Source organism: Haplochromis burtoni, unplaced genomic scaffold (genome assembly GCF_018398535.1).
Source record: "Haplochromis burtoni strain Fernald_Lab_line unplaced genomic scaffold, NCSU_Asbu1 Contig_86, whole genome shotgun sequence".
Lineage (NCBI taxonomy): Eukaryota > Metazoa > Chordata > Actinopteri > Cichliformes > Cichlidae > Haplochromis > Haplochromis burtoni.
The window spans coordinates 281,088-306,968 of record NW_024582447.1 but is presented as its reverse complement, the minus strand read 5'-3'; the positions used below and the strand labels follow the sequence as shown (position 1 = coordinate 306,968).

Here is a 25,881-nt window from a genome sequence, read left to right as displayed (position 1 = left end):
CCATATTACAGATGCAATTTGTAAATTTTAAAAAGTTGAGAAACAGCAACCAACAAATTCTTAAGTGCTGACGTTGCATATTTTGCCCAGCAGATGGTACTCTGCAACTTCCCTGTTGGGAACAAGTGTTTGGAACCTCACAAACACATGGTTGGTAAATCTGATTTTGTGTGTGTTTGAAAGAGTAAAAAAATAAGCTATGGAATATCAGATTTTTAGATCATCGGATAATGGTATATGTCGCAATTACATATGGCAATAAAAAAACAAATGCACATTAGTCAGACATTGTCAATCATTTAAGCAACACATAAACACGTAATCACGTAATCTAAAAATTAGCTAATTAGGCAAACATGTCCCAAAATGATTTGCTGAGAAGTGTGAAATGCATTAGTTGATAGCTGAATTGGGAAATGACATTTCCACTACTGATAATCCCAAGTCAACATGCTGAAATCCAATTATAGATATCTGTATCAGCATTTTAAGAATGGAATTACTAATATCTGTTGCCTTTAGAGGCATGCTTAGAGCTGTACACATCAGCTGAGTGAAGCCATCTCTACACGCTGAAGAAGAAAGCTTTGTGCGGAGAAGAGTGCACTAGGAGGATGGGGGATATTCTACACTATCCTGACTTCACATAATAAGATCATTAAATAATCGTTTAGATGTGATTTTAATTGAAATTTCAAATAAATAATTGATTAAATAATTTAATGAAATGAACTTGTGTAATTAATTATTTATATGTTTGATTATTAATTCTTTCTCATTTTAATTTATTAATGACAAATGTAATTAATTATTTAATTATGTATTTCTTTAATTCATTTAGGCACTCATGTCCCCCTGTAATATCCTTCATGTTTTTATCCCATTTTTTAAAAAAAGGGCCTTTTATTGCTTTGTAATAATACCTGCTGTATTTTATTCCTTTTTTAAGCTAAAAAAAAATGTTCCATCCATTCTCTTCTGCTTGCGGGGGGCTGAAGCCTGTCCCACCTACCTCCGGGCAAGAGACAGGGTGCATGCTGAACAGATCACCAGTCTGTCGCAGGGCTAACACAGAGAGAATCAGACAGACACAGAGAGACTCATTCGTATTCACATTCACACTGATGGCCAATTTAGAATCACCAGCTAACCTAACCCCACTAACAGTAAGTCTTCGGACTGTGGGAGAAAGCCGGTGAGAACGCACGCAGACACGAGGAGAACATGAAAAACTCCACACGGAAATTAGTAATATGATGTTAGAAGGAATGTCCATCATCCTCGGGCAAAGCACAGAGGCTCTGTATGTAATGGTTTGACATTTTGCCTTCAGCGTTGTCACTAAAACAGCTGCAGGTTTCATAATAGGCTATAATAGCTGAGCCTCTGCACTGTTTTCATCAGTTACTCCAATATTTACTCCAATATTAAAACAAACGAGTGTATTAAGAGTAGAAATACAAGATGCGGAGAGAAAAGAATCACAGCAAACTGTCAAATGTGAAGTTTATTCCTCAAAGCTAAAATTAAATCAAATCAATTATCAATTAAATTAAACGGGGTTTATGACCCATACTTTTTGACTTTTGCAGCGCTGTCATGTTTTGTCATTGGTTTACGCTTCATGGTTCACTACATAATCCAGAATTCAACGCGTTTTGAGATTGTTTGGGGGGGGGGGGGGGAGGCGTGGCGTCACTAACCAGAGAAGCCGACAGCGACAACATCGCATCAAAAACAGGCAGCTAAGTTGTGCTAGCTAGCCCCCCTATCTAACAGCAGACAGTTGGCCTGCAGCTGGCTGATCGTCACTTCAACTTTTGAGAAACAACTTTAACAACAACACGAGCTGGTGAGCGCGGTGCTGCAGGCCAACTTCCCCCCTCCCCAGAAGGTAACATAAAAACAGCTTTATACAAACGTTAACCAGGACACACGCTCACGCCAGCGGCAGCCACAGCTAACGTTAGCTTTGTTTTGTTTTTTTATTATTGGCTAGCAGGAGTAGCTAACGCTAGTTCGCTAGCAGGCATTTAAAGCCGGAGCTGCGCAGTATGCTCGTAGTTTTATCCATCGACAAAGGAAACTGATTTGAACCTAACAATTAGCTAGTTGTGTAAAAAATGAGGCTCGGTTAGCAGCTGTCCAAAATAGTTGATGTCATCTCCTCGTTATTGCCTTGTTTCGGTGTTTTTACGTGCAATCTCTCCCTTTTAACAAACTGAAGTCATGGCGTGTGGAGCCACTTTGAAGAGGACCATGGATTTCGATCCGCTCATGAGTCCTACATCCCCCAAAAGACGAAGATGCATCCCCGTGTCCCCGTCATCCTCATCCCCTAGGAAATATCTCAGCATGGAGCCTTCGCCATTCGGGGAGTCTTCATCAAGACTTAGTGCAGGTAATGCTGGCTAAGTTGGCCTGCTTGTTTACTATCTGGAGGGGGGCAACAGCAACATGTTGAGTCACTCTGTGTCAAAGGTGAAAACATGACAGCTGTTACTAATGGACGCCCTGCTTGTCTGTTTACCCCACTAGAACAAATCCTCAACAGCATCAAACAGGAGTACAAACGCATTCAAAAGAGAAAGCATCTAGATGGAGGCTACCAACAGTCAGAGTGCTGCTATTCGCCAGAATCCCCATCCCAGTCGTCTACTATGAATGCTTCCAGCATGGCAGGTGGGCAAAAGCGCAAGGTTAAGCTCAAATAATCATAAAGCCCATTCTACAGTGCGGTTTTAAGGTTTGATTGTTATTTATTTATACAGGAACATCCTCTGGAGGCGTCTCTCCATCTAGAAAAGAACAGCCATTATTCACCCTCAGACAAGTTGGAATGATCTGCGAACGCCTGCTGAAAGAAAGGGAAGAGAAGGTTCGGGAGGAATACGAGGAGACCATGACTTCGAAGTTGGCCGGTTGGTACCCAATGCTAATGTGTTTAAAAAAACTGAACCAGCAAATGTTAGCCACATATTTTCCCCAAGTAGCAAACAATAGTTGTGAAGTAAAAGGTTTTTACTGGTTGATTTTGATTTCAGAACAATATGACACCTTTGTGAAGTTCACACATGATCAGTTAATGCGACGATTTGGGGAGCAACCTGCAAGCTGTGAGTTCCTTTTTATTTTTAATCCCACCTTATTTCCACATTCGATGTAAAGGACAAAGCCTCGGCTTTCACTTCGAACTCTACGATTTTAAATTTAAACTGGCACTTCTGGTTACTTTATTTTATTTCACCTCCCTTCTCTCCAGATGTTTCCTGAGTGTGGCACGGAATTTTTGCAAGACGGCCTTCCCACGCTGCAAGCTATCACGTGATATCTCGAGGAAGAGAAGCGAAAAAAAACTCATCATTGTAAGAGATTAAGTTTAGCTAGTTTAAAGGAAACTTTTCTTACTGTGCCATATATCTGTCTTTGGGCAAAGGTTTATATGAAGCTGTTGTCAGTTGTTACCACTCTGTTGTAAGCAACTAGGTGCTTCCTCATGTAAATGGACCCTATTTCTACCAGTGGCCTACGTTCCTCCAGCTGTACGTGCATCTACAGTTATCTCACTTTTGTATTGATTCCCAGCATTCCAGGCTTTGTCACTTGTTTCTGTTTTGTTACATGTAAATACAATAAAGCAGGCATTGAGTTTTACACAAGGTTGGCAGGTCGGTCTGAAAGAATGTGGAAGAAACGCAAGTTTGAACAGAAAGAGTATGTTTGCTGTTTGTTCACTGCTTTTTAAACTGAGCATAAAGTGGGCTAATTTGCTCCCACCCCCTCCCACCACCAGTGTTTTATTTATTGAGTTTTGTTCTGCTGGTATCACTTTGAAACCAATGTACTTATTAAAAACAATAAACATCTTTTAAGAGTTGAAAACTGGTTTGATGCATCAAACTATATCAGGAATAGCTTAATAAATACAAGTAAACATATGTGATCGAGTGCTGTGATAAACAGCATTGGGACTGCTGTCAATTTAGTGCTTAAATTACTCTCAAACTGTAAGTGAAAGATGGAATATGGAAGTGCCTTAAACCTGCAATCTTTCTCACGTCCAGTAAGGGGTGACTGCTTTGATTACAGAAGTAAGTTGGATTATATAGAACTGCATAGGAATAGCATCCCTCAGCTCACTCTATCTGTAACCTCAGTTAAAAACTATAATGCTGCTTTCAAGACTTTATTTAGTACATCATTCGTAAGTTGTTTTTTTTACCGCTGCTCGTTAGCAGGTGTTTGCAGACAAACAAAACCTCCACAGGCAACTGTAACTGTTTGAAAAGAAAAAAAAAAATCACTTGGAGGTTTTTGGTACAACTTCTTTACAAGACATTTCTCTCAGCGAGAGTCAGCAGCCTCCATGAACCACTTCCAACTAAATGGACAATGCATATTTTTCCCTAGCAACAAGCTGTTGTATCATGCCTGACATCGTGGTCAAATTTCAAGTAATGTGTGAGAAACCTCAGTATATTATAATGTCTTAATTAGTTTGAGTTGTGCTTCAGTGTAACGGCATATTGGCCCAGGTGTACCAGTCATTGCAGAAAGGACCTACAGCACCTGACATCAGTCTATTATTTAAAGAAGCAGATGTAATTTGCACGTCTTTTATTAGAGTGAAAAATACAAATCTGAAATTAATTTCTACAGATGTTAAAAAAAATGTTTCTCATCACAATTGTGGTTAGCAGCCTCCCCAGGTGAGTCGAGCCACATGGTCGGTCTTCTGCTTGGTAGACTTGATGAAGCCCAGAAATTCGAGCTCTGATACAGCGCGGATGAAACGAGCGCTAAAGGACGAGTTAAGGAACAAAAAGTCTTTACTCAAGTTAAAAGTAAATGGCATATTTCAGCAGTCTTGTTTGTGTTCTTCAGCTCTTAACTTTCATTATAACTCCCCAAGTATTTGGGTTGCTTACAAAACTAGAATTACCTCAACTATCTTATCCAATCATGACACTCAAACAAAGACATAACTGAGGAGTAGCTGCTTTACTGTTGTCTCATTACTCATTTTCACTCACTGAGCAAAACACAAACAGCAGCAGCACAAAATGATCTGTGAGAAACACTTTTTTTTCCTGGAAGGATACTGTTTGACTTCATCCACTTTCCCAAAATGTTCAGAATCCGGATCGTTACCCTCAGCAGCCAAAACCACGGTGGAGTACGCCTGAAAATAAATGTTTTCATTCATGTCACCGTCCGAGTCATTCTGGGCCAATAATGAATCCTCAGACTGATAATGTGACACGTGGGCCCCTCGGGATCAATAAAGCCTCTCTTACACTGAGAAAAACAAAAGCTTCCAGCTAAAGAAAGTTTATGAAGCAAAGTGGGAAGCTGTGGAAGTTTAACCTTGGTCCATTACAGGTAATGAGTTCACTATTAAATTTCTTAGTTTATAAACTCACTTCCAGCCAGTCGTAGAGGTTGATCAGCCTTCCGCACTCCAAGTGGAGCTTGTAAGCGATACAGATGTCGGGAGCAGCGTTGGACACCGTCCCATCCTCGCTCTTCAGGCTGTCGTTCTAAAAGAAAGTCGAAGTTGTCACGTGTTTTTAGAACGTCGCTGCACATTAGTGGTTGTACACCAAAAGAAGAACTTTCTTCACTTTCACTTCCTCCTGCTTATAAGGGAGGTAACAAGCTGAAGCAGGTGTACCTGAAGATAATGGTAAGGATTGCTGAGCGCAGCCTGAATGGAGGTACGAGGTGTGGCATTGAGGTGGCGTCTCACTGTGGCAGATGAACTGTAGTAGCAGACCTCATAAAGAGGCTGTGACTCTGGGGGGGACAGATGGCTCCTGGGTGGAATAAAATCATTAGCTGCAGAGTGTTTGCAGTGATGCGAGTTGTATTTGGGGGAACCAGAGTCTCATTTGTCTTACTTTACTAAATTGTCGATAAACTTGAGCGCTTCGTTCCTGAGGTTTTCAAATGGACTCAGTCGCTTGGCTCTCCGAGACTCGTTCATCTCCAGCAGCGTCTGTGAAAACGATAGAGTTTAAGCAACAGCAAAACAGCAGTTTTAAAGAGGCGGAGAACCCCTCTGGAGAAACAAAAGACAAAAACTACAATTTAAGTGGTCAGTTACCTTCTGCAGCTGGAACAGATCTGTTTTCTTCCGAAGATTTTTTATTGGAGAGGCGATAGAGGCTTCCACAGTTGGAGTCATTTCAGTAGCAGCTGAAATACAAGATAAAAACTTGTACATTTGGAAAGAAGGGACTGGACTCATTTTCTTGCTCCTTTTATGGGGTCACCACAGTGGATCATGAGCCTAGCATCCTCCTCTGTCACACCAGCCCTCTGCTTGTCCGCCTTCACTGCATTCACGAACCTCCTTTTCTCAATACTTTTCCATCAACACTCAATTCCATCTGTAGTGCTCTTTCTTGGCATCCAGCCACACTGCTGCTCTGCTGATCATCACCTCTAACTCTAGCCTAGTTTCAAAAACTCTTTCCTCTAGCTTCACGGAATGACTCATCAAGTTTATCCCTCTGCTCATCACCCTTGTTATTGAAAGTTGCTACCAGTACATTTCTCCTCCATTCCTGAGGCTCCCTCTCAATCGCCGAGATTATGCTAAACAGTCTGGTTTAAAACTCCACCGCCTTCTCTGTTATACCATCTCCTAGCGATCGCTTCTTGAATCAAGATCACACAAAATCATATCTTCAACTTACTGTCCAGCTGCTTGAATCTGGCAAGTAGTTCCTCCAGCTGGACGAGAGCATTCTTCATCTTCTTTGACTTGCTGAGCTGCAGTATCTCCACACACTTCTGTAGCAAAGAAACCAACTCGCCTTTTGCCAGCATCCTAAAAGGAAAACACGTTAGCACCTCAAGTGGTTATTTTAGGGTCAAAGAGAAAAAAAACAAAACAAAACAAAAAAAAAAGACATCCAACAAAGGCACAGCATTCGTTTGTTGTCTATGAATAGTAATTTGGCCACCAGGAGGCACAATAACCTTCTGATCAACCATGAATATGCTGCCATCTGGTGGTGAAATATTCCAATCTCATCTGCTCAAGTAGTTTTTTTAATTATTTACTGTCGATTAGTACAAATAATCCATCTTAAAATACTAGGTGTGCCTAAAATTTAAGTCAGTTTTTAGCAGACTGTTCATGTTACCAACTTTTTACTATGTGCCAGCAAATCACGCTTACTTTACAAGCTTCATGGCTGACTGGTAGTCCTCATTCTCCCATACATTGTTCGCCAGACATATTAAATGGAGCTCCCTGATCTGTAATGCAAATTAATCCACTGTTATGTCAAGGCAGATTAAGCAGCAGTACTTTGGTAATAAAGAAGATATAGCTTAGACCTATCCCAGAAATAGTGGGATGCTTAGGCATTAAAACTGTGAACTCTTGCCTGTTTTCCGAGAGGATATCGAGGTAACGATGAGGTCAGAGTGTGGAGACACCTCAGGATGGGATAATAGTTCTTGTGGTATTTGTGGAGATCCTTTATCAGTTGTTGACACACCTCCTAAAAACCGACCAAGCAGGTCTTGTTCAAAAACCTCAGACATTACAGGATCTGAAAACGTGCGCGTTCACGTACGCGTTCAGCATATCAGATGATGAGAATGTACCTTTAAGTGAGAGTCATCGGTCATCAGATTGACCTGTTCCTGTGCTTCCTGCTTCTCTACATATCTAGCAAAACACACACATTAAAACAATTCAAAGTCTTGCTTTCACATTTGAAAAAAGGTAAACACAAATACACAAATTAATAACATGCTAAGTCACGTACCATCACTTTTTGCAGCTAAATAAGTGCTGCATTTGCACTTTTGACTCACACGGGTGGGATGATTGGAGAAAGAAACAAGTTTGAGTACCTTTTGAACGACGGCAGCTGTCTTATCCTGTCCAAGTTGGGTTTGCTGAGCTGTGTGACGTTGAACAGAGCCGTCTTTTTCTTGCAACACAGAACACTGAGAGGCTGAGAGTGAAAGTGCTCGAGCAGAGCCAGCTGCACAAAGACCAAACAGAAAATTTAAACTCACATATTTCTGTATTTGAATTACACAGAAAAGAGGAGGATGACAGACTTGAGGAGACTGTTAGAAGATGCTCCATACCTGCAGTCCCTTAATGAAGTTTCTCACTGAGAAATCATGGTAGAGGAAGACGCCGATGAGGACCTGCATCACTTTCCCGTTGAGTTTAAAAGCAATGTGTGATGTCAGGATCAACTGAAATAATAAAAGAAAGAACATTTAACTACTTTTATTTAATTTCTTTACATCCTCCAGGCCACTGATCATCTGCAGTTAGGGTTAGTGTGACACCTATGGCTCGCTCAAAAACAAATGCATCCTTTTTGAGGCACTGAAATGGAAAACAGAAACTAATGTTATAAATGTAGGACAATTTATAATAAATGTACCATCTAATTCCTGGAAAACGTGCCTCTTTAACCAGAGCCTGCTCGTCTGCAACCTGGTGGTGTCAGGAGGTTTAAAATGTAACTTACACTCAGGAAATCGCTTTCAAAAAGAAGATGTTAGATATGTTTAAGTATGCAACAGTCTTCAGATTGGAAAGCTAAATGTACACATGGACTCATAGATATCAGGAAGGTTTTCCCATCTGGAGGCTTGCACAGATCAGTGTTTTTATGTTTTTTTATTCTTTGGTCAGGTTGAACTTACCTTGTCAATGACTGTAGCCAGGTGTTGCGTGCATGACAGCGACTGGAAGAGCTCGATGCAGAGCAGGGAGGACACAGAGTGGGGAAGCATGTGCTGGATGGTACTGGGTGATGTAGCGATCCCAAAGATGAATGTCAGTGGAAGGCGGTCAATGTACTGACTGTGGAGCAGAGTTTGTTTAGCAGAGACTTGCCCAGCTTGCAAATCCAAAATGCATTAGCAATTATTTGTGTATTATGTGCAGCCGTAAAAATAAGAAAGCGATTCAACTCAAGAGTCTTCATTTACCTGCAGATGAGGATGAAGTCCTGAAGGACTCTTGGGTTAAAAGCCTCCAAATCTTTGAAAATGATTACAACAGGAGGCTGCTGCTGCTCATCTCTGACTTGGGAGCTACGTTTTTTCCCTGGAGTACCAGTGGCAGATTTCTGAAAAACACAAAAACAAAATAAAAACATATATGATACATATCACTTACAATCCAAGTCTCTGTATGCACGCCAACAGTGGTTTGTGCTCCCACCTTTGTTCTTGCAGCGTACCAATCACAAAGTATCCCGAGAGAGCAGTGCACGCTCCTGTGGACCCGAGGGCTCGTCTCCACATTCTCCTCCTCATCTTCATCATCCACAACCACAACTGTATCCATCAACCGCTCGAGCACCTTCTTCATCAAATGCTTCAGTGCTGAAATCATAAACGAAACACATACCATTTAAAGCAAAGCCTATGAGGGGAACACAAAAGGATTTCTGACTGATGTCTTAACCCCTTACCTCCACACTCTTTGGCCTGCACAGAGGCCACGTGAGGGCTGACAGACTGCTTTAGCATGTCAGACAGACTCTGAAAGGTCATGTCGTGATCTGGGATGTTCACACCTAGAGTGGACATCAAAGGAAGTTGAGATTAGGTAGAGATGACAGTATGTAATGTAAATTGATTATTTCTACTAGATTATACATAGCTGTGAGAGCCACATATGTTTTTTTTTAACTCAAACATCAGATATTACTGCCTTATAACCAACATACCAAGCATTAGAGCTGCTGTGGGGATTTCACTGGCCCTCATCTGTGATGCCCAGTCGATATTTTGACGTGTGGAGGAGCATTTCCTCGTAAAGTCCAGCAAACTGTCCAAGATTTTCCTGTTGAGTTCATCTTGTAAAACCTAAGAAGCAAAAAGTACATATGTATGTAAAATGTATTTGTATTATTGTATTGTATTGTATTATGTAGAAGGGAAAAAAAAGGGGTCTGCTCAGTAAAAATCAAACTAACGTGGCTAAATTAACGACTTAAAAAAAAAATCACATTAATACAGTACTCCTGAAGCATCTCCTGTTTTTGTCACTATATATTAAAATTGAAAACACAATAAAAGCACGCTTGCATATACAACAATAAAGCCATGTATGGTATATTTTTTTAATGTATGCATGTATATGCTTGCATACATTACAAATTAGAGGCAATTAACTGTTTTCTCAGTTCAATCAACTATGAGCACATATTTTCTACAGTCTACTGTTTGGTCTTCCTGCTGAACATCTGTCCTCACCTCTGTGTCTGTTTTGATTTTGTCCCACAGTTCCTGACATAACCTGAATCGTGTTTCACTGCTCTCAGCATCCTCGCAGCCCTGAACGAAGTAACTCTCTGTGGCGAAAAATGACACCAGCAACTTAAAACCACTAAATCCACCGACAGCTCGGGAAGACAAATGTTGTATAAACACTCGCGTATCTCACCCAGACTGAGCGTCTTCTTCTTTTTCTTAGCGCTGGGCTTGAAAACAAAGCAGCCCTAAAAACGTTGACAAATAGTCTCATTTCACATTGTATGACGACTGCCAGTAAATTAATAAGTTTTAATCAAATATGCATGAAGCGCAACATATATAAGACTTTACCTTTGACACGGATGAAGTAGCCATCTTTCGCTACACGGGTCCGCAGTGAACAGCCCGGCCTGTACCCTGAGCTGGAGGTTCTATGTGCATTTAAAATGACGGATGCCTGTAGCCTTGCTGGGTATCTACTTCCCGCCAAAGTGACGTATACGGAAAAGGTTGTGTTCAGCTGATAAACAGCTTCAAGCGTGAGTGCGTTCATACTTTTGTCAAGTTGTTTTAAGTTATCCAACCACAACCCATTTTTCTAAACTAACATAAAATACACCAGATAAATAATTTAAAAGAAGGAACTAAAGTTTTTTTTCCCGTTAGATCACTGCTGTGAACGCTTTCTAACATTGCTGATCTTGAACGTTCCCCAAAAGCATCTCCGGTGTCCCGTTAGTCCTTCAGGTCCATTTTGCGTTACAGCTGGCAACTCTTAAAATAATGACGCAATAACCATCATAAAGCTCTATAAAAGCCATTAAAGTCTCAAATCAGTGCATATATACACCTACTTCTTCATATATATATATATATATTCTTTAGCCGAGTTAATTCCCATTGTGTATTGTGTGGAGGAAATATGTTGCAATAAATTAAAGTTTTACATAACCTTAAGATAAAATATGTAAAAACAAGCCAAAAATGTATGCACAAAAAAAAGTGAACAGTATGTTTAATTGTAGAAATAAGCTCAATATATATTTTTGTTGATGTTAAAAGTACTTTTCCATGAACTATGGAGGCTTATTTCTGCAATTAAAAAAGGAGAAAAAAAGCAGGCTAAGTTAATTTTCATCGTATCGTTTCAAAATTTGGAGTTTCTGAGCAAGTTGGAATTTTGAAATCCGAATGGGGGAAACACTGAGAGAAAGAAACAAGCTTCCAAAATATGTTTAATATGTAAATGTGTTTTAATGCACTGATTTATTTATACTATTGGTATTTTTCATGTCAGTATGCCCAATTTAAGGTGTTTTAAACTGACATTAGATTGCTGGCATTCCCTTCATGGAAAAAGTTTTAAAAACTGTACATTTTCCAGGCTCCTTTGGGAAGCTTTCCGTCCACAAATATGAAAAGTTTCCACATCTATTCAGTTGCTAACAACAACCTTGTCCCACCATATTCCAAGTTTCCATAGCTCATTTAAAACCAAATCATGTGCATCATTTCACAGCTGGGATTGCGCGTAAACGAAGCTACTGTAAACTATATAAGTTAGAACAATAGAAAGTGTGCAGTCAGTATGTTATAAAAAGAACCAGTAACATTTTATTGAACACTTTGTGGAAGACATGTAAATATTACAGATAGGTCTACTAGTGTTGTAAAAGGATGAAATAAATACAAACAGAACTTGAAATCCCATAGGGATATATAAAAACAGTTTTCTTTAAAAGTCTCCATTTAGCAAAAGAAAAAAAAAACATCTTCAGTACTAAGCATAAATACAAACATGTTTCTAAAATCTATGCCCTATAGATTACCTGGTTATTATAACTAACATACATACTTAAAATCATCCGAGACGTTATTTCATTAGGTACAAAATAGGCCTTTTTTTCATTAAGTGTGACCATGACTGTTAACAGTTGGAAATTTGATGCATTAACAAACCATTCTGCAGCATAACTTCTCAAATCCTGAGTAAGACTGAGCTGAAAACAAAAAATATCGGGTTATGATCCGCTATAAATCCATTTTTTTATTATGACTATGGGCCGCATGTCTTGTAGCTGCTTTAGCAAAAGATCAGCGCCATCTGATAATGTTTTATCCATGACTATCTTAACATTACTCACTGATTGGAGATTGAGGGGGTTTCTGAAGTCTACAAGACTCTCACAACCTTTCAATTCATCAGCTGCTTTACTTTTGGTTGCAGATTTCTGTTTGTTAGTGTGTTGTCTTTTGGAAGGCAGTTCAGCACTAGATTTATCATTTAATTTGCGTTTGGAAGAGTTGGTCGACTCTGAGGTTTCCAAGAACTTAAGAAAGGAGTCCTCAAGTCCTAACGGCTTGAAAGACGCTGACATAACCCCATCATCACGTTGTTCTTGGGCTGCAGGGGTACCAGGATTTGAGTTCTCTCTTGAACTGTTAACAGTTGTGCGGTTCCTAAGGGTTTGTATCCTCTCCGGACAAGCTGGTGTGGGATGTGCAGGTTTTCTGGGACGGCCTCTTTTAATTCCTCCTTCTGTCCCAGTGGAAGCTTGAGATTCTGCACTATCGTCGTTGGACAGCTTGCTGTCCTCTTGGACTATTTTTTCTACCGATTCATCTATTTTCTGGTCACTGGGCTTTTCAACTTCTTCTGGCTCCATGTCCTCAGAAGATGAAGCTGACGTGCCCTCTGCTTTGTTTGCATCTTTGCATCTGGCGCGTGAGTATTTTTTGCAGAAAATGAACTGGCTCCTCTGATCTTCAATGTATCTCTCTGTGAGGCCATGTGTGGTGTAATGCTTAAATATATTTCTTTCAGCAGACTCCACTGCATCGCAACCTATGATCATGCATGGGTACTGCAGCGAGGACTTCTTGGTGCACATGGCAGATGCTTCTTCATGAGATTTTAGTGTAGGCTTTCCAAAACTAGTCCAGTGTTCAATGGACTTTCCATCTTTCTTTTTAGTGTTTTTCTTTTTCACTCTGAATTTACTTTCTACGTTCTCTTTCCCATTGCTAACCCCTGGGAAGAGCCCTACCGATTTAGTCCTTCTTCCATCACTTATTTTGGGGTCATAAACATAGTCGTGCTTTTTGATGAGGTGACGGAGCAGGTTTGACTTTGTAGTGTACACTCGGTCACATCCATCGTACTCGCACCGGAAAGTTGGATCAACCGAGCCGCTCTCAGAAATGGCAATTTCCTTGTGGTAATTCTTAATGTGCTCAATGTACTTTTCCACAGAGCTGAAGGGGAGAGCACACTCTGGCCGGTCACAGTTAAAAGTTCCTATGCTCATACTGGCCATCATGGCGGTGGCTTTGTCACGGGTGAACTTGTGTAGTAAGAGGTAATGTTGCACCAGCCGTGTGATTCCCATGAACACCCTTGAGCAATTTTTCACTTGACACCTGACTTCATTATCTTTTTCTATGGTCTGATCGCTCTCCTGTCCGGTGTTAACACTAGTCTTTTCAGCTTCAGTTTCACCTTCAGTTTTGTTAGGGGGCAGGGATGCCTGATGCATGGCCTTGTAATGGAGTATCAAATTGTGCTGGATGGTGAATGCTGCAGTGCATCCCTCATGAACACAGCGATAAGGTCTGTACGGACTGTAGGCATTGTCTGCGTCAAACATTTTGAGGCTTAACCTCTTCTGAAGTTTCTCCTTTTTCTCCTCCTTTGTTGGTGTGCTTTTGGAGCTGCTGGGTTTTTCTGGAGACGATGAAGGAGATGAAGGCGGAGACTTTAGCTGTTTCACTTTGCTCGGGCTCACGGCTAATTTTCCTTGTGGCATTTTTGCTTTGCCAACGGGACTGAGCTTCTCTTTCAAACTGGATTTCAGTGTCATTTCTGGACTGTTGTTAATAACAGCCACTTTAGGTTCCTCTGGAGCTTTTTCAGGAGCAGGTTGTGCCACTTCCTCAAATGGCCTGTCAGTCAAGTAGTTTTGAGGTGATGGTAGTCGTGTAACAGTCAATACCTCAGAGGTCACGCTTTGCTTTGACACGTCTTCTGGAGTGACCTGAGGAACGTCTAGATTGTTGTCAGCGTCTTGTTGAGGTGCAATTGCAACATCAAGTGGTTCCTGTTTTATAGCAGGAGTTACAGGTGCAGACTTTGCTATCTGGCCGCTACTGACATCGGTGTTTGGACGTTTAATAACTGCATCTGCTTTGTTAAGTCTAAATGCACGTCTATTTCTAGCACTAATTCTAAGCTTCTGCATTTCTGCCTTTGACAAGCGATGGACTTTTTCATAGTGAATTCTCAACCCTGTCGTTCTTGTAAATGTTTTTGGACAGATCTGACAAGGATATGGTGACAGTTTGGATGGCGTTCTTTTTAGTTCATCTATCATCTCATTAGTATAATCGTGCATTTTACTCAAGTGTTTGAATAATGCTTCCTTTGTCATGAACGAGTACTCACAATCCTCCTGGTCACATTTGAAAGGTTTAGGTATCTTTTCAGTGGGCTTGTCGTCACTTTTACTCAGTGTTTTGTTCTTTTCAATAACAGGGGCTGGATCACAATGACTAACACTTTGCTCTGTGGACATTGCACTCCGCATCTTCTGTTGAGCAGCCTCGATCAAATCCAACCTTTGAAAGGCATGTGACATTTCCATCAGGTGATCCTCCTGATAAGGTACATCAAGAGCTGGATTAGCCAAATCTACTGCCTTCTCTTGCTGGATTTCAGTGGAAACTGAGAAGGAGTTTGGATAATCCATGATATTTGTATTCTGGGGCTCCTGTTTCAACACCACGGACGAGGTCAAAGTGGTCAAGCTACAAGATTCCTGTGAGAAGTCACCATTTGGCATGTTATATATTGCTCCATTAGTGTCAGGGACATGAGGATCATTGAGGAAATCAAGAAATGATGTTGGGAGATCAGCTGTCAGGTCGATTTCATCTAAAGGTCTGCACTGTGAGCGTTTAGACAGGTGACCACCAAGAGATTTGGTGCTTGTAAACTCTCTAAAACATCTCCTGCAGATGACCTTGCCATCCTTGATGATTGCGGGCCATTTGGTACGCTTGCTCAGCCTGCTGCGTTTTCCTTTCTGCACATCTGGGTCACTTGCCTTTTCATCTGAGGGGTTTGTCTCACAGTCGGCATTGGCACAGTCCTCATCGTAAGGGAAATCAGTGTGAATCATGTTGTGTGGGCTGAGCATGCCATCCACAGAGTTGTCTATCTGATCATAACCGTGAGGTGCCATACTCTCCGGTTCAGTTATTTCACTTGTAGATTTTATTGGCGCTGGAGCCTCTGGGGTTAAACATTTCATTGGAATATCAACTGATGAGCATTGAGTGAGACAAGAGTTTTCACTCTGAGCATATGGTGTGTGGTAGCTTCCGTCAGGGAGGCTGTCAATAGTTGAGATACTGTTTCCATTATCCAGCTGTCCTGTCATACTTGCACTGCTTTTTCTCACATCTACATTGTCTCCTGCACCCTCAGGATGCATGAGTCCATACTGATGTCCTCCGTTATGCATTTGGCCTCCATTGTCAAGCATCAGAGAACTGGACACATACTGAGACATTAAACTTGAATCTGAAGGAGCGTTTGACATAGTGGGAGCGTGCATAGCTGCTACTGAGTGATCTCTATCAGATGGGAGAGACGATGTGGCTTGATAGGGGTCTGCCTGCCAGTGAGGATAGTTGCGGGGTGGGTACTCGTTCATGTTAAAGGCATCTGGATAGCAGTTATTCATAGGAGGTGAAGACCAAGACTGAGACATGTCTGACTGCATCATTCCGCTGGAATTGTTTGGGCTTCCCCAGGATGAGTACACCGTGGGGTTTATCATTGGAGTGATAGGCACAGGCTCCATCGATCCAGGGTAACACTGGGCGGGAGAGCTTGAGCATCCCATTAGGTAATCCATCTGCTGCATCCCAGGTTTGTTGCATAGTATTCCTGGCTGGTTTGGAGGCTTGGCACCTGGGTTCTGAGGTTGACTTTGTGACGCTGGTCCACTGGGTGTCTTTTTTGCAGTAATTTTGGCCACTTTGTTATATTTTTTTGCCAATTTCCAATCTTCGAATATCTCAGGGTGTTGCTTCTTCACATGCCTAGACAAACTTTTGTTTGTACTGTATGCCCTTGTGCAATCATTAAATGGGCAGCAATGCAGGTTCTCTTCACTTCCAGCAGTAGCTGCAGGTGTGCTAGTAGGATATCCTTGAAGCGAACAAGGAATTTCTGTCTTGATTTGAGCAGGAGAAATTATTTGTGGAGTTGCTTTCTGAAACTCATTGCCTGGTACATTATTAGTCCCACTGACAGTTACTTCCTGTTGACCTGGCAAAGGATCTGTATTACTTGGGACAGGATACACTGGAGGAACAGTACCTTGCACAGCCACATTTTGGTGGGCATGTGGAGCTTGTGGTGGTTGAGTGGCATCAACTGGTGCTGGAGTGGGATTGGTCAGTGGAGTGTAGCATTTCTCTGGTTCTTTTATCTCAGGATGTCCAATTGAATTCAGCATATTTTCGACTGAGTGTTTCACTTTCAGGGGACCGGGGGCTGGCGATGTGCATGGTGATGCACTGGCATCTGATGCTTCCTTCATATGTATATCTGTATTAATCCCTTCAAAGCATACAGCAGCAGAACATGTGTCTTGTTGGGTTGGGGTGCTCCCTTGTGGTGGTGGTGGCTGCACTTTTGCATCGGATGGGGGGAGCTGATTTGCGATGTTAAAACTGTTCGCTGCATCATTGTTGTGATTCTCTTGGTGGGACAAGAACTGAGACTGTGAGTAGAAGATTTTTCCACAGTTGTCCGTTTGGCAGGTGTAGGTAAGGTAATGCTGAGCCTCATGATCATACAGCAGGTAGGCCTCGCTGAAAACTTCGCCACAGTTAGGAAACATGCACTGGGCCTTAAATTCTGGGTGTATTTTTCTATGCATGAGGAGCTCCGAATTCGAATTAAAGCTGGCCTTGCAATTCAGCTGTATGCATATATATGGTCGGGTGCCACAGTGCATCTGCAGGTGATCATTGAGGTGTCTGACATTAACAAACTGCCTCCTGCAGTACTGGCAAACCACTTTCTGCTTTTGTATTTCTAAAAACCTCATGGCCTCTTCGTCGTTCTTGTGAGATCTGACATGAGCCATGAGGTTACGGAAAAACTTGAAAGCTTTAGTGCAGTTTTTCACAGGGCAGAAACAGTCTTGGCTTATCTGTGTGTCAGATGTAGTTTGTTCTATCTTAACAGGGGGTCCCAGCTGTTGTCCAATTTGAGATTCAATTTTAACAGGACTAGTGTTTGTCTTGGCAGCAACTTTTGAAATTTTTGATGGACTTTTAGGGGACTGAGGTGGTTTGGTTACTTTTCTTGCAGCTTTCATTGCAGCTAATCTCTCTTTGCAAGACTGCTTTACATGTGTTGCTACGTGTGGTTCTAAAATCTCCCTAGTTTCAAAACTGTCAGCGCATATTGGACAAAGATACATTCCGTCTTTGAAATGCTTCTGAGCGTGACGAACAATTCTGTGACCTAAGAACTCCTTGTCACACAAAACACAATACTGCATGTAAGCTCGCCAATTTCTGAATCGGGCAGACACAAAACCCTGCTCCCGCAGTTTTTTAGCCTCTCTATTTTTTTCTCTTTCATCTGTGATTTCATTGAGTTCATTTGTAGTGGTTAGCAGGAAATCCTCCAGGTCTTTGTATTCAGGGAGTTTGCCAAGTGCACTTTCCACCTCTTGTTCATCTGTGTCATTGAGTGTGTCAATAGAAGAGACAATAGCTGCCTCCTCGCCCATCAGTGCCAAGCAGTTGCGTTTCAATGTTTTCCAGTCCCAGAACTCCGGATCAAAAGGCCACTGTGTCTTCAAGGCCAGCAGTAACTCGCAGCGTAAAGAATTGGGCACTGGTAGACTCCCGTCCTCCTCAGGTTTTTGGTCAGGTTCATTGTACAGTGATTCCACAGCATAATATGAGTCAACCGTAGGCTGGAGTAGGAACTCTGTGAGCTGGCATGCACGCTTAACTTCTAGATCAGTTGGCAAGAGGCAGGAAATAGTCTTGCAGATGGTAGACTTGCTATCTTTATGGTCACTGGAGGTCATTTTCAGAGCTTGAATGCACATTTCTACACACACTGGAAGCCCCACCTCCCCAACCTATGAAAATAGAAAAACATAAAGGCCAACGATTTTATTTTAAAGCCTTATATGTCTATGTCTGTTCTTGCATTAACGGTAAACGCATAAGACTATTTTCCTTACCTCGTTTTGGATTACTTTGATGAGAAACAGAATGTGACAGACACTTCTGCAGAGAAGAGCCATCTCTTTGCTGCGGCTCAGAAAGGAATCAGCAGACGACTCTAATCGCATGAGCAGTTTACTCCAGAACAAAGTCAGTTCCCTGAAAAAGTTCACAAACGGAACTGTTCAAGGTTTTGAACTGAAAGAGTGCATAAACTTTTACACAAATTAGGCTGTGTCTGCACCGATGGAACCAATATGTTGAATTTATACTTTGTAGCATCCTTCATTTATTCACATTTGGCCAATCTATAAGCTGCATCTATAATAATGATTAATGATAAAAAGAATTGCACTTACGATATAAAGCATGCATGTTTAGCCTACTGCTGTTCCATGACTGTGCAACTCTTTTGTTCTTTGCAAATGTCTGAAACATATAGCAACTCTTACCAGGCACAGTAAACATCTCCTTGGAGAAGCTGTCTTTTGAGAAAGGAAGTACACATGCAGAGAGCTCCTTTCTCATCTCCCTCAGACTCCAGGTTGCAGATCATTTCAAGGGCATCCTTACAGTCTATTGATGCAATCTATTAGAGAAAACAGATCAAATAAAAAATCAGTTCAAATGAAATCCAGTTGCAGTATCAGTCAATTTCAGATATCAGGAAACTTCTAAACAAACAAAGGGTCAATTTGATTGATTCAACTTCAGTACAGTTCAAGAAAGGCACAGTCCGTTTGTCCGTTTCAAAAAAGCATCTAACAACAAATGTGGTTTTAATAACAATACCATATTACGAGGGCTCTAAAACATTTAAGTGGCCACAAACCCTGCTGAAATATTATTTTTAATCAAGTAAAATAGTTTATTTTAAAATAATGTTTAAAATAATGTTTTCATACCTCTTCCATTAGCTGTTCCTGACTTTTTGTCATACAAATGCAAAGCAAATAGGTCTGTTTGAAGTTCCCTTTTCCTTCATATCCCGGATACTCTGAGCACATCTTTGCAAGGACAGCTGCTTTATTAATACTGTCCACTTTGATAAGATGTTTTATCCGCATGTTGAGAAGCGTGGGACCTTCGAGCTCAAGAAATTCATGGACTGAGGAGGAGAAAGAAGAAAGTTGAGAAACTGGTCATGAGAGAAAATTCAGTCAGAAAGTTTACTATTATACACAGCGAGAGTTATTTCCTAGAATTACAGCTGTAAAAGTCAGTGCGGTGCGTTGGCAAGCCTAGACGTAAAAAAAAAGAAGACTAACCTTGCTCAGTTTGAGGAATTTGATTGGACAGGATGCTGCTTAATGTGGTGTTGGCCCAGACGCCGTCCTGCTGTGCCAGTACTGAGAGCAGGCAGAGCTGTGTGCTCCCACTTTCTTGCAAAAGGCCGTGTGCCAACTGTAACAGAAGACGCACAACTATGTAATGATTACATTGCTAAAACTTCAGTCAGTCGTGCTTTAAAATTTCATTTTTCATTTCACTCACGCCTGAAATATTTGCTATGGCGATGTTACGATAGTCAATTATTGAAGTGATATATGTATTCTTTACACATAATAAATCCTCAGTGCAGTATTTTACCACATATCATTTTACATATCCTTTAAGTAAGCTAAACCAAATGTTTTCTAATAACTAAGTAACTTCTCATTGCTTATCACTGAAACGATAAGAAAAAATGATAAGAAAAGTATCTACAAGTAGCTCTGCAGATACTGACCTTCATGGAGGACTGGAACTCCTCCCATAAGGCACCAGGGACATGCTGGGGCAATAAGAGCAGCAGCTCTGCACAGCTCCTGTGAATCCAACACAGCAATTTGTTAAAGCCAGATGTAGGTCAAGGATGTGCACACAATCCGTAAAATGGGGATAACCATACAAGAATAGCTTTTTGCAGGGTGTGAGTGTAAAGTCAGTTTGGCATTTTGCAAATATAAAGCTGGGGAACATTTTTAATTTTACTGCGCAGCTGCTTGTCCAAAGAAACATATTAATACCATTCATACACTCATGTTGTTCATATTAACAAAATGTTGCAACTAAAGGAACAAAGGAGTTCCTGTGGTAGTTGTATTTAAACCTTGGAGTGCAAAGACGGTGACCAGATGAGAAGTAGCTCTGGAAAGAACATATAAGATGGGTAGAGAGTGCATTGCTCTGCTTAACATCTAGAATATATATATCTGTGTGTGCACGCGTGGTGTTATTTTTGTTATTTTACTTCCCTACTGCATCATGCATGATACAAAATCAGCGACAGAATGCAAATTAATCTGGCTGATTTCTCCTCTCTCTTAACCTTTTAAAACTGGTCGGAGCAGGCACGCTCTGTTTTGCGTAACTATTTTTAAATCCCTGTAGAACCGGAACCACGTAAGCTAGCACAATAATTTTTTTGCATATCAAACCGGAGGCGTTGTATTTACATCTTATGCCACCAGCTTGCCCTAGGTCATGGTTTCCTTCCACATATAGCTTTGCAAAAACTGCATAAAAAGCACTTGCAGCATCAAAAACATAATATTCCAGAAACACGCTTTGCCGATCCGATTACCTGTTCAAAACACTTCCTACATTGGAATAGACTCTCAGCACGAACTATCGCATGTCCACCATTACTTGCCCGAAACTGTAAGTGACGTCATTTTCATGGAAAATGTAGGGTTTTTTTTGTTTTTTGTTTTTTTTTTTACCTTCGGGGCCGTATAAGCCTATACTGGTGTTTTTAAAAGTTATGTTTGACTTTATGCTTTTCTGAATAGTTTCTGAGATGCTTAGAACTCAAATTGCACTGCTGGAAATAGGTTTTTTTTGATGCACATGCTGGTTTGGTTTTGCAAATTTGGATTATAATATTTATTTTTGCTGCAGTATATAGAAATTGGTGTATCTCAAAAATAAAACTATGAAGACACTCAAAATAAATTTCCTGTTGTTGGAAACTATTTTCTGGAACTTTTTTGTATTTACAGTTTTGAGGGATAAACCTCTGAAATTTCTCTAACTAGAAATATATGTAAAAAACAAACAAAACATTTTTGTTGTAGTTTATTGCACTTTTTTGAAATTTATGTAGTTACTATGCACTTAATGCATACATATTATTACAATTTGGGCTATAATGGTTGTATTGATGTATAGCAACTTGAAATGCTCCCAAAAATGGCACTACAACATGTAAAAATATAAAGATAAGCTCTGGCGGACTTGGTTCTATGGTAGGTCTTAAAGAGTTAAATTGCAGTACAATTTATATAAACTCATTTGACTCACGGGTGTATATATTGAGTTTTAAAACATTTGCTGCAGTTCATTTTTTTGTTTAGCTCCATATCATCAACTCAAACTATTTTTTTCATTATTAGAGACAGTAGTGAATTGCATTTTTGTAATGTCCTTTATGGGCATAATATATGGTCCAATTTTGATATATTTCCATTCTGATACCAGTGTTTGTTTTTATTTGCTAACATTTCAGTTATCTAGATGTTTCCTGCTGTCATACAGTATTATCCCATCTTATTTGAGATGCCACTTGTAAACACTGGTGTCTAGTCACTTTTGGGTTTGTTGGAAGGGTAATTGTGAAATCATTGTTGTTTAGAGAAACCAAAATGTATTATCTCTTATTGTGAGAGTAGTTGGAAATCACTTTAGGGTGAATTATATACTAATTCACCTAAAATAAGGTAGGACCAAGACAGATTCAGTGAATGCATGATAAAACATCAGTATATCCAACCATCCATCAATCCTTTGCTGCTTGCCTGCAACAGCCATTGCAGGCCTATATCCCAAATAGCTATTGAGATGATGAAAATATAACACTAAATGTGATTCAGAATATCTTTTCTTTTATATTTATTATTTTACGTACTTTAATGGTATCATTACCACATCATAGAATATCTAAAAAGCTTCTGTGTTACTCATAGTAAGATGTGTTCACAACATAGACAACATAGGCATGGTTATTTTGCTGGCTTCAATCTATTTTTATGGTGTGGGACTTATATGCATCAGACTGTCAATAAAATCCAGTAAAGCTGTACTGTTAGGATTAAAAACTGGTGTATAGTTTGAAATCCAAACTTTAGACACAAGTTGAAAGGGAAGCTTTGTCTTGCTGCTTGATCATCGTAAATCGGTAGCGTGATTTCGACACATCGGTACGTCTGTTCACTCCAGAGGCATAATGATGTGTTCTGGATTATTCAAATACATTTTATGACTAAGAACTAATGTACATTCTTGGTGTTGATAACTATTGTCTCTGACTTCATTTTGCGTACACGTTGCATCCTCCTCTGTAAATCATCCCAAATCTGTGGCTCCCTGAGAGATCCCCTCCACTTCCACTCTGCATTACAGCCTCAAGGACTTTGTTTTTATAAGAGCACACCCTGCAAATAGCTAAGTGGCTCCTGTAGACTGTTTATAGAGTATTTGAAAACTTTTCATGTAAGTTTCCTCTGAGATTTGGGTGTGTTTTGTTTATTTTTACTGTCACATATTATTCCTCTTTCCAAATGCCCAAAGGGATTAAATTCTCTCTTAAAACAAACCAGTAGAACTAGAACTACTCATCACCACTTTAATCTTTGGACTTAATGCACTCTTGTGTTTATGTTATTAATATCTATCACACATTTGCACTGACACTGAATTCATTTTCTACTCACAGTGACAACTTTTCAAGTAGGAGTGGCACATTTTCACATTCGGAGGAGAGACAGGAGGCAGCCTTAGCAAAGCAGAGGATGGCCACGGTGTAAACCTCCAGCAAGGGCAGTGGATCTTCATCCGTTTTCCAACGACTGGCATGTTCCACCAAGACCTTAGAAAAGAAAACAAAGACTTCAGTTAAAATAGGGCACTGAATGACAACTTACAAGTGTTACATTTTAGCTTCTGTGCACAAATAGTCAAAAAGTTGTGCGGAATATTATCTGTTTTAGGCTTCTCGACTTTAAAGATTTTCTTCTTTTCTACATTTTTATGTCAATCTGAAACTCTCGGGTGATGGATATAATAACCACAGTATCAATTTTTAACTTCCTGCTTTTGTGACTCCTCTTCACTGAAAGACTATCTAATAAAGATGAAAAAGCCAGAGAAATGTGGCTTTACTGGTAAAGAAATATGTTGGGAACCCAGTAAGAACGTTGAGACAAAATTTGCTCATTCCTCTTTACGGGAACCGCTTTTAATGATGTAAAACTTGCTGCTATCAGTGTAAATTAAGCTACAGATTTCTGATTATCGCTTACATTTAAGAGACAGCTAACTTTAATAAGCCAAAAAGCCATGCCATCAGGACAATCAATATTAAATGTTATGTTTAATACCATGACATACTTATTACACATTTAAGTTAAGGAGTAGTATCCTAAGCCATTAAAAATAATCTAGTGTGTGCAAAAAAAAGTTGTTTTTTTTATCCTTTTTTATACAAATTCAGCAAATCTAAAACCTAAATTTAATCCATAAAACTTTATTTCTTTAACACACCGCTCGCATAAAAACGCTTATCATGCTCAGTGAGTGTATTATCCCCGCAGCTACACGCTTTTAAATACATTCCTGCCCCGACTAAAAGTGCATTCAGTCCCAGACTCTCCCTTTTTTCCCTCTCACATAACTTTTAAGTTGAATGAATTCTTCAGAGCCGGTTAGAGATGCACTGGGTCAAATTTAAAATCTCACACCAATTTGGTGCCATGAAAATAATCTACGTTGTGTCGCAGGAAAATGGAGAAATCGCATAATGTGCATCTATGTGGTCATGGCTAATTAATGAGACGGATACTGGAGTCGGTGACCACTAGAACACTTTCTCCTTCAAATCACTGCTCAGCCAGCTGCAGGCTAATCGGTTGCTTTTACAATGACATCAGTTGAACATCTCGTGCTGGCATAGATAAAAGCGTTGTAATAAACATATGCGCTGATGTGGTTAGCTGGATTAATTAGTGCAAAAGGCCCGGGCTAGCACACTGGGGGAAAAATCACTGCCCTTTCCGTACAAAAAAAAAAAAAAAACAGCTTCACAAAAAGTAACCTAAATACACACCAAGCTAAAATCCCCACAAGCATGGGTGCAGTCTTGCAGCGCTTACACTGTGTTTTATTACCTTTAACAAGTATAAATAGCGGTGCACATGAATGCAACCGCTCAGGAAAATCTCGCTAACACAGCTATCCGTTTTTGCACAGCATGACCACTGCACAGACAGGGGGACCCTGCATACCAGCTAGCAACATTCATTTGCTATTAGCTATCTGGCCTGGAAAATACGTGTAATTAATGCAGCGCGGGCACGCGATGGCGTGGCTTCTCGCCGCGTGGATGGTCAGACTTTGCAAATAAGTGCATGCCGCATACGAACATCACTGGTAAACCTGGGGGAAAACACTGAGGAGGTTTTTTCCCCATCTTGAAATGCCAGGGAGCTAGCTAGGCTGCTAACCCCTTAGCTACATTGTTATAGCAAACGTAGACGCGCATCCTCGGCCAGGAAACCAGAGGGGCTGCAGGCAGCCCGGGATGAGCAGCAGGATAACGAGCTAACCTGGCAAAACTCCTGGCAGAAATGCAAGGAGGCTTCCAACGGGGGCTGAGAACTTTCTTTCAAAGCTGTGGTCAACGCTTGGAACCGCTCTCTGAGCTCCTCGATAGCTTTCCGTGTATCATATTCCTTCTCTGTCTCCCCCTCCGCCATCTTCACAACAATCACGACCGCGTACGCACAGATGTTACGCTGACAGACTTGCACACGCACGCGCACGCAGGGGGAGGGGAGCGTGTACTGTTATAAGCTCAACATAACCCCGATGTCAACAAAGCATCCACAACCTTACGCATAAAATCACACTGTGCACACGAGCTGTGGGTCACATATATGCTGACGCGGTAACCCCAGAGTGATTGATGTGGGTTACCATCAACACTGCATAGTAGGGTACAAGACATAAAAAGATACCGCAGGCAGGCTGTGACATCGAGGCGTGAACCAGCCATCTCCTAAAATAACACAAATCTGTGTGCAAAATGATTTTAGTCTACTCCCAGTGTCCCCACGCAAACCTTATGTATCTTCCAGGTATGAATCCTGAGAATGTGCCCCTGGGTCTGCTGCAGAAAAAGGCCCGATTCAGTGTCGCATGCTCAGAGTCACTCCAGCAGGCCAGATGTTAGAGGTAAATCAGATTAATACTCGAGGTACATCTGTGCAGCCCGAGGGAAAAAAGGATACCAGGGTATATTTCATAAATTTACAATTCATGTTACACCAAATGAGCATTTGAATTCAAATTGAACTCTTCTACCTGCACCCGTGCTCAGAGCAGCAC

General features: G+C 40.7%; 3 protein-coding genes across 3 annotated transcripts; 1 reads left to right on the top strand and 2 right to left on the bottom strand.

Moving 5' to 3' along the window:
• Positions 1–1,680: 1,680 nt before the first annotated feature.
• Positions 1,681–3,882, top strand: LOC102294846 (akirin-2). The gene is made up of 6 exons (XM_005925720.1): positions 1,681–1,894; positions 2,228–2,401; positions 2,539–2,682; positions 2,772–2,921; positions 3,045–3,116; positions 3,263–3,882. The coding sequence occupies exons 2-6, from the start codon at positions 2,230–2,232 to the stop codon at positions 3,271–3,273; spliced, it is 549 nt and encodes a 182-aa protein (XP_005925782.1). The 5' UTR covers positions 1,681–1,894; positions 2,228–2,229; the 3' UTR covers positions 3,274–3,882.
• Positions 3,883–4,602: 720 nt separating this feature from the next.
• Positions 4,603–11,127, bottom strand: orc3 (origin recognition complex, subunit 3). The gene is made up of 20 exons (XM_005925719.3): positions 10,606–11,127; positions 10,445–10,499; positions 10,255–10,352; positions 9,726–9,864; positions 9,468–9,572; positions 9,215–9,378; positions 8,980–9,119; positions 8,692–8,851; positions 8,119–8,232; positions 7,876–8,009; positions 7,624–7,687; positions 7,401–7,517; positions 7,190–7,269; positions 6,702–6,835; positions 6,107–6,198; positions 5,901–5,998; positions 5,675–5,816; positions 5,424–5,540; positions 5,103–5,182; positions 4,603–4,799 (listed from the first exon to the last, which is right to left on the bottom strand). Exons 1-20 carry the CDS (start codon positions 10,627–10,629, stop codon positions 4,694–4,696), a joined length of 2,163 nt encoding a protein of 720 aa, XP_005925781.1. The 5' UTR covers positions 10,630–11,127; the 3' UTR covers positions 4,603–4,693.
• Positions 11,128–11,845: 718 nt separating this feature from the next.
• Positions 11,846–25,307, bottom strand: znf292a (zinc finger protein 292a). The gene is made up of 8 exons (XM_005925722.2): positions 25,101–25,307; positions 23,211–23,365; positions 20,246–20,324; positions 19,785–19,920; positions 19,422–19,624; positions 18,969–19,105; positions 18,534–18,675; positions 11,846–18,428 (listed from the first exon to the last, which is right to left on the bottom strand). Exons 1-8 carry the CDS (start codon positions 25,248–25,250, stop codon positions 12,276–12,278), a joined length of 7,155 nt encoding a protein of 2,384 aa, XP_005925784.1. The 5' UTR covers positions 25,251–25,307; the 3' UTR covers positions 11,846–12,275.
• Positions 25,308–25,881: the final 574 nt, after the last annotated feature.

Excerpts from the sequence above, each read along its gene's own strand:
- LOC102294846 (XM_005925720.1), top strand. The coding sequence starts at position 2,230 with ATGGCGTGTGGAGCCACTTTGAAGAGGACCATGGATTTCGATCCGCTC. Across the intron at positions 2,683-2,771 it reads GAATGCTTCCAGCATGGCAG|GAACATCCTCTGGAGGCGTC; the intron begins GTGGGCAAAAGC and ends TTATTTATACAG. Across the intron at positions 2,922-3,044 it reads CATGACTTCGAAGTTGGCCG|AACAATATGACACCTTTGTG; the intron begins GTTGGTACCCAA and ends TTTTGATTTCAG.
- orc3 (XM_005925719.3), bottom strand. The coding sequence starts at position 10,629 with ATGGCTACTTCATCCGTGTCAAAG. Across the intron at positions 9,379-9,467 it reads GCAGGCCAAAGAGTGTGGAG|CACTGAAGCATTTGATGAAG; the intron begins GTAAGGGGTTAA and ends TTATGATTTCAG. Across the intron at positions 6,199-6,701 it reads CAGATTCAAGCAGCTGGACA|CTGCTACTGAAATGACTCCA; the intron begins GTAAGTTGAAGA and ends CTTGTATTTCAG.
- znf292a (XM_005925722.2), bottom strand. The coding sequence starts at position 25,250 with ATGGCGGAGGGGGAGACAGAGAAGGAATATGATACACGGAAAGCTATC. Across the intron at positions 23,366-25,100 it reads TCTGCCAGGAGTTTTGCCAG|GTCTTGGTGGAACATGCCAG; the intron begins GTTAGCTCGTTA and ends TTCTTTTCTAAG. Across the intron at positions 19,921-20,245 it reads AGTTCCAGTCCTCCATGAAG|TTGGCACACGGCCTTTTGCA; the intron begins GTCAGTATCTGC and ends CTTCTGTTACAG.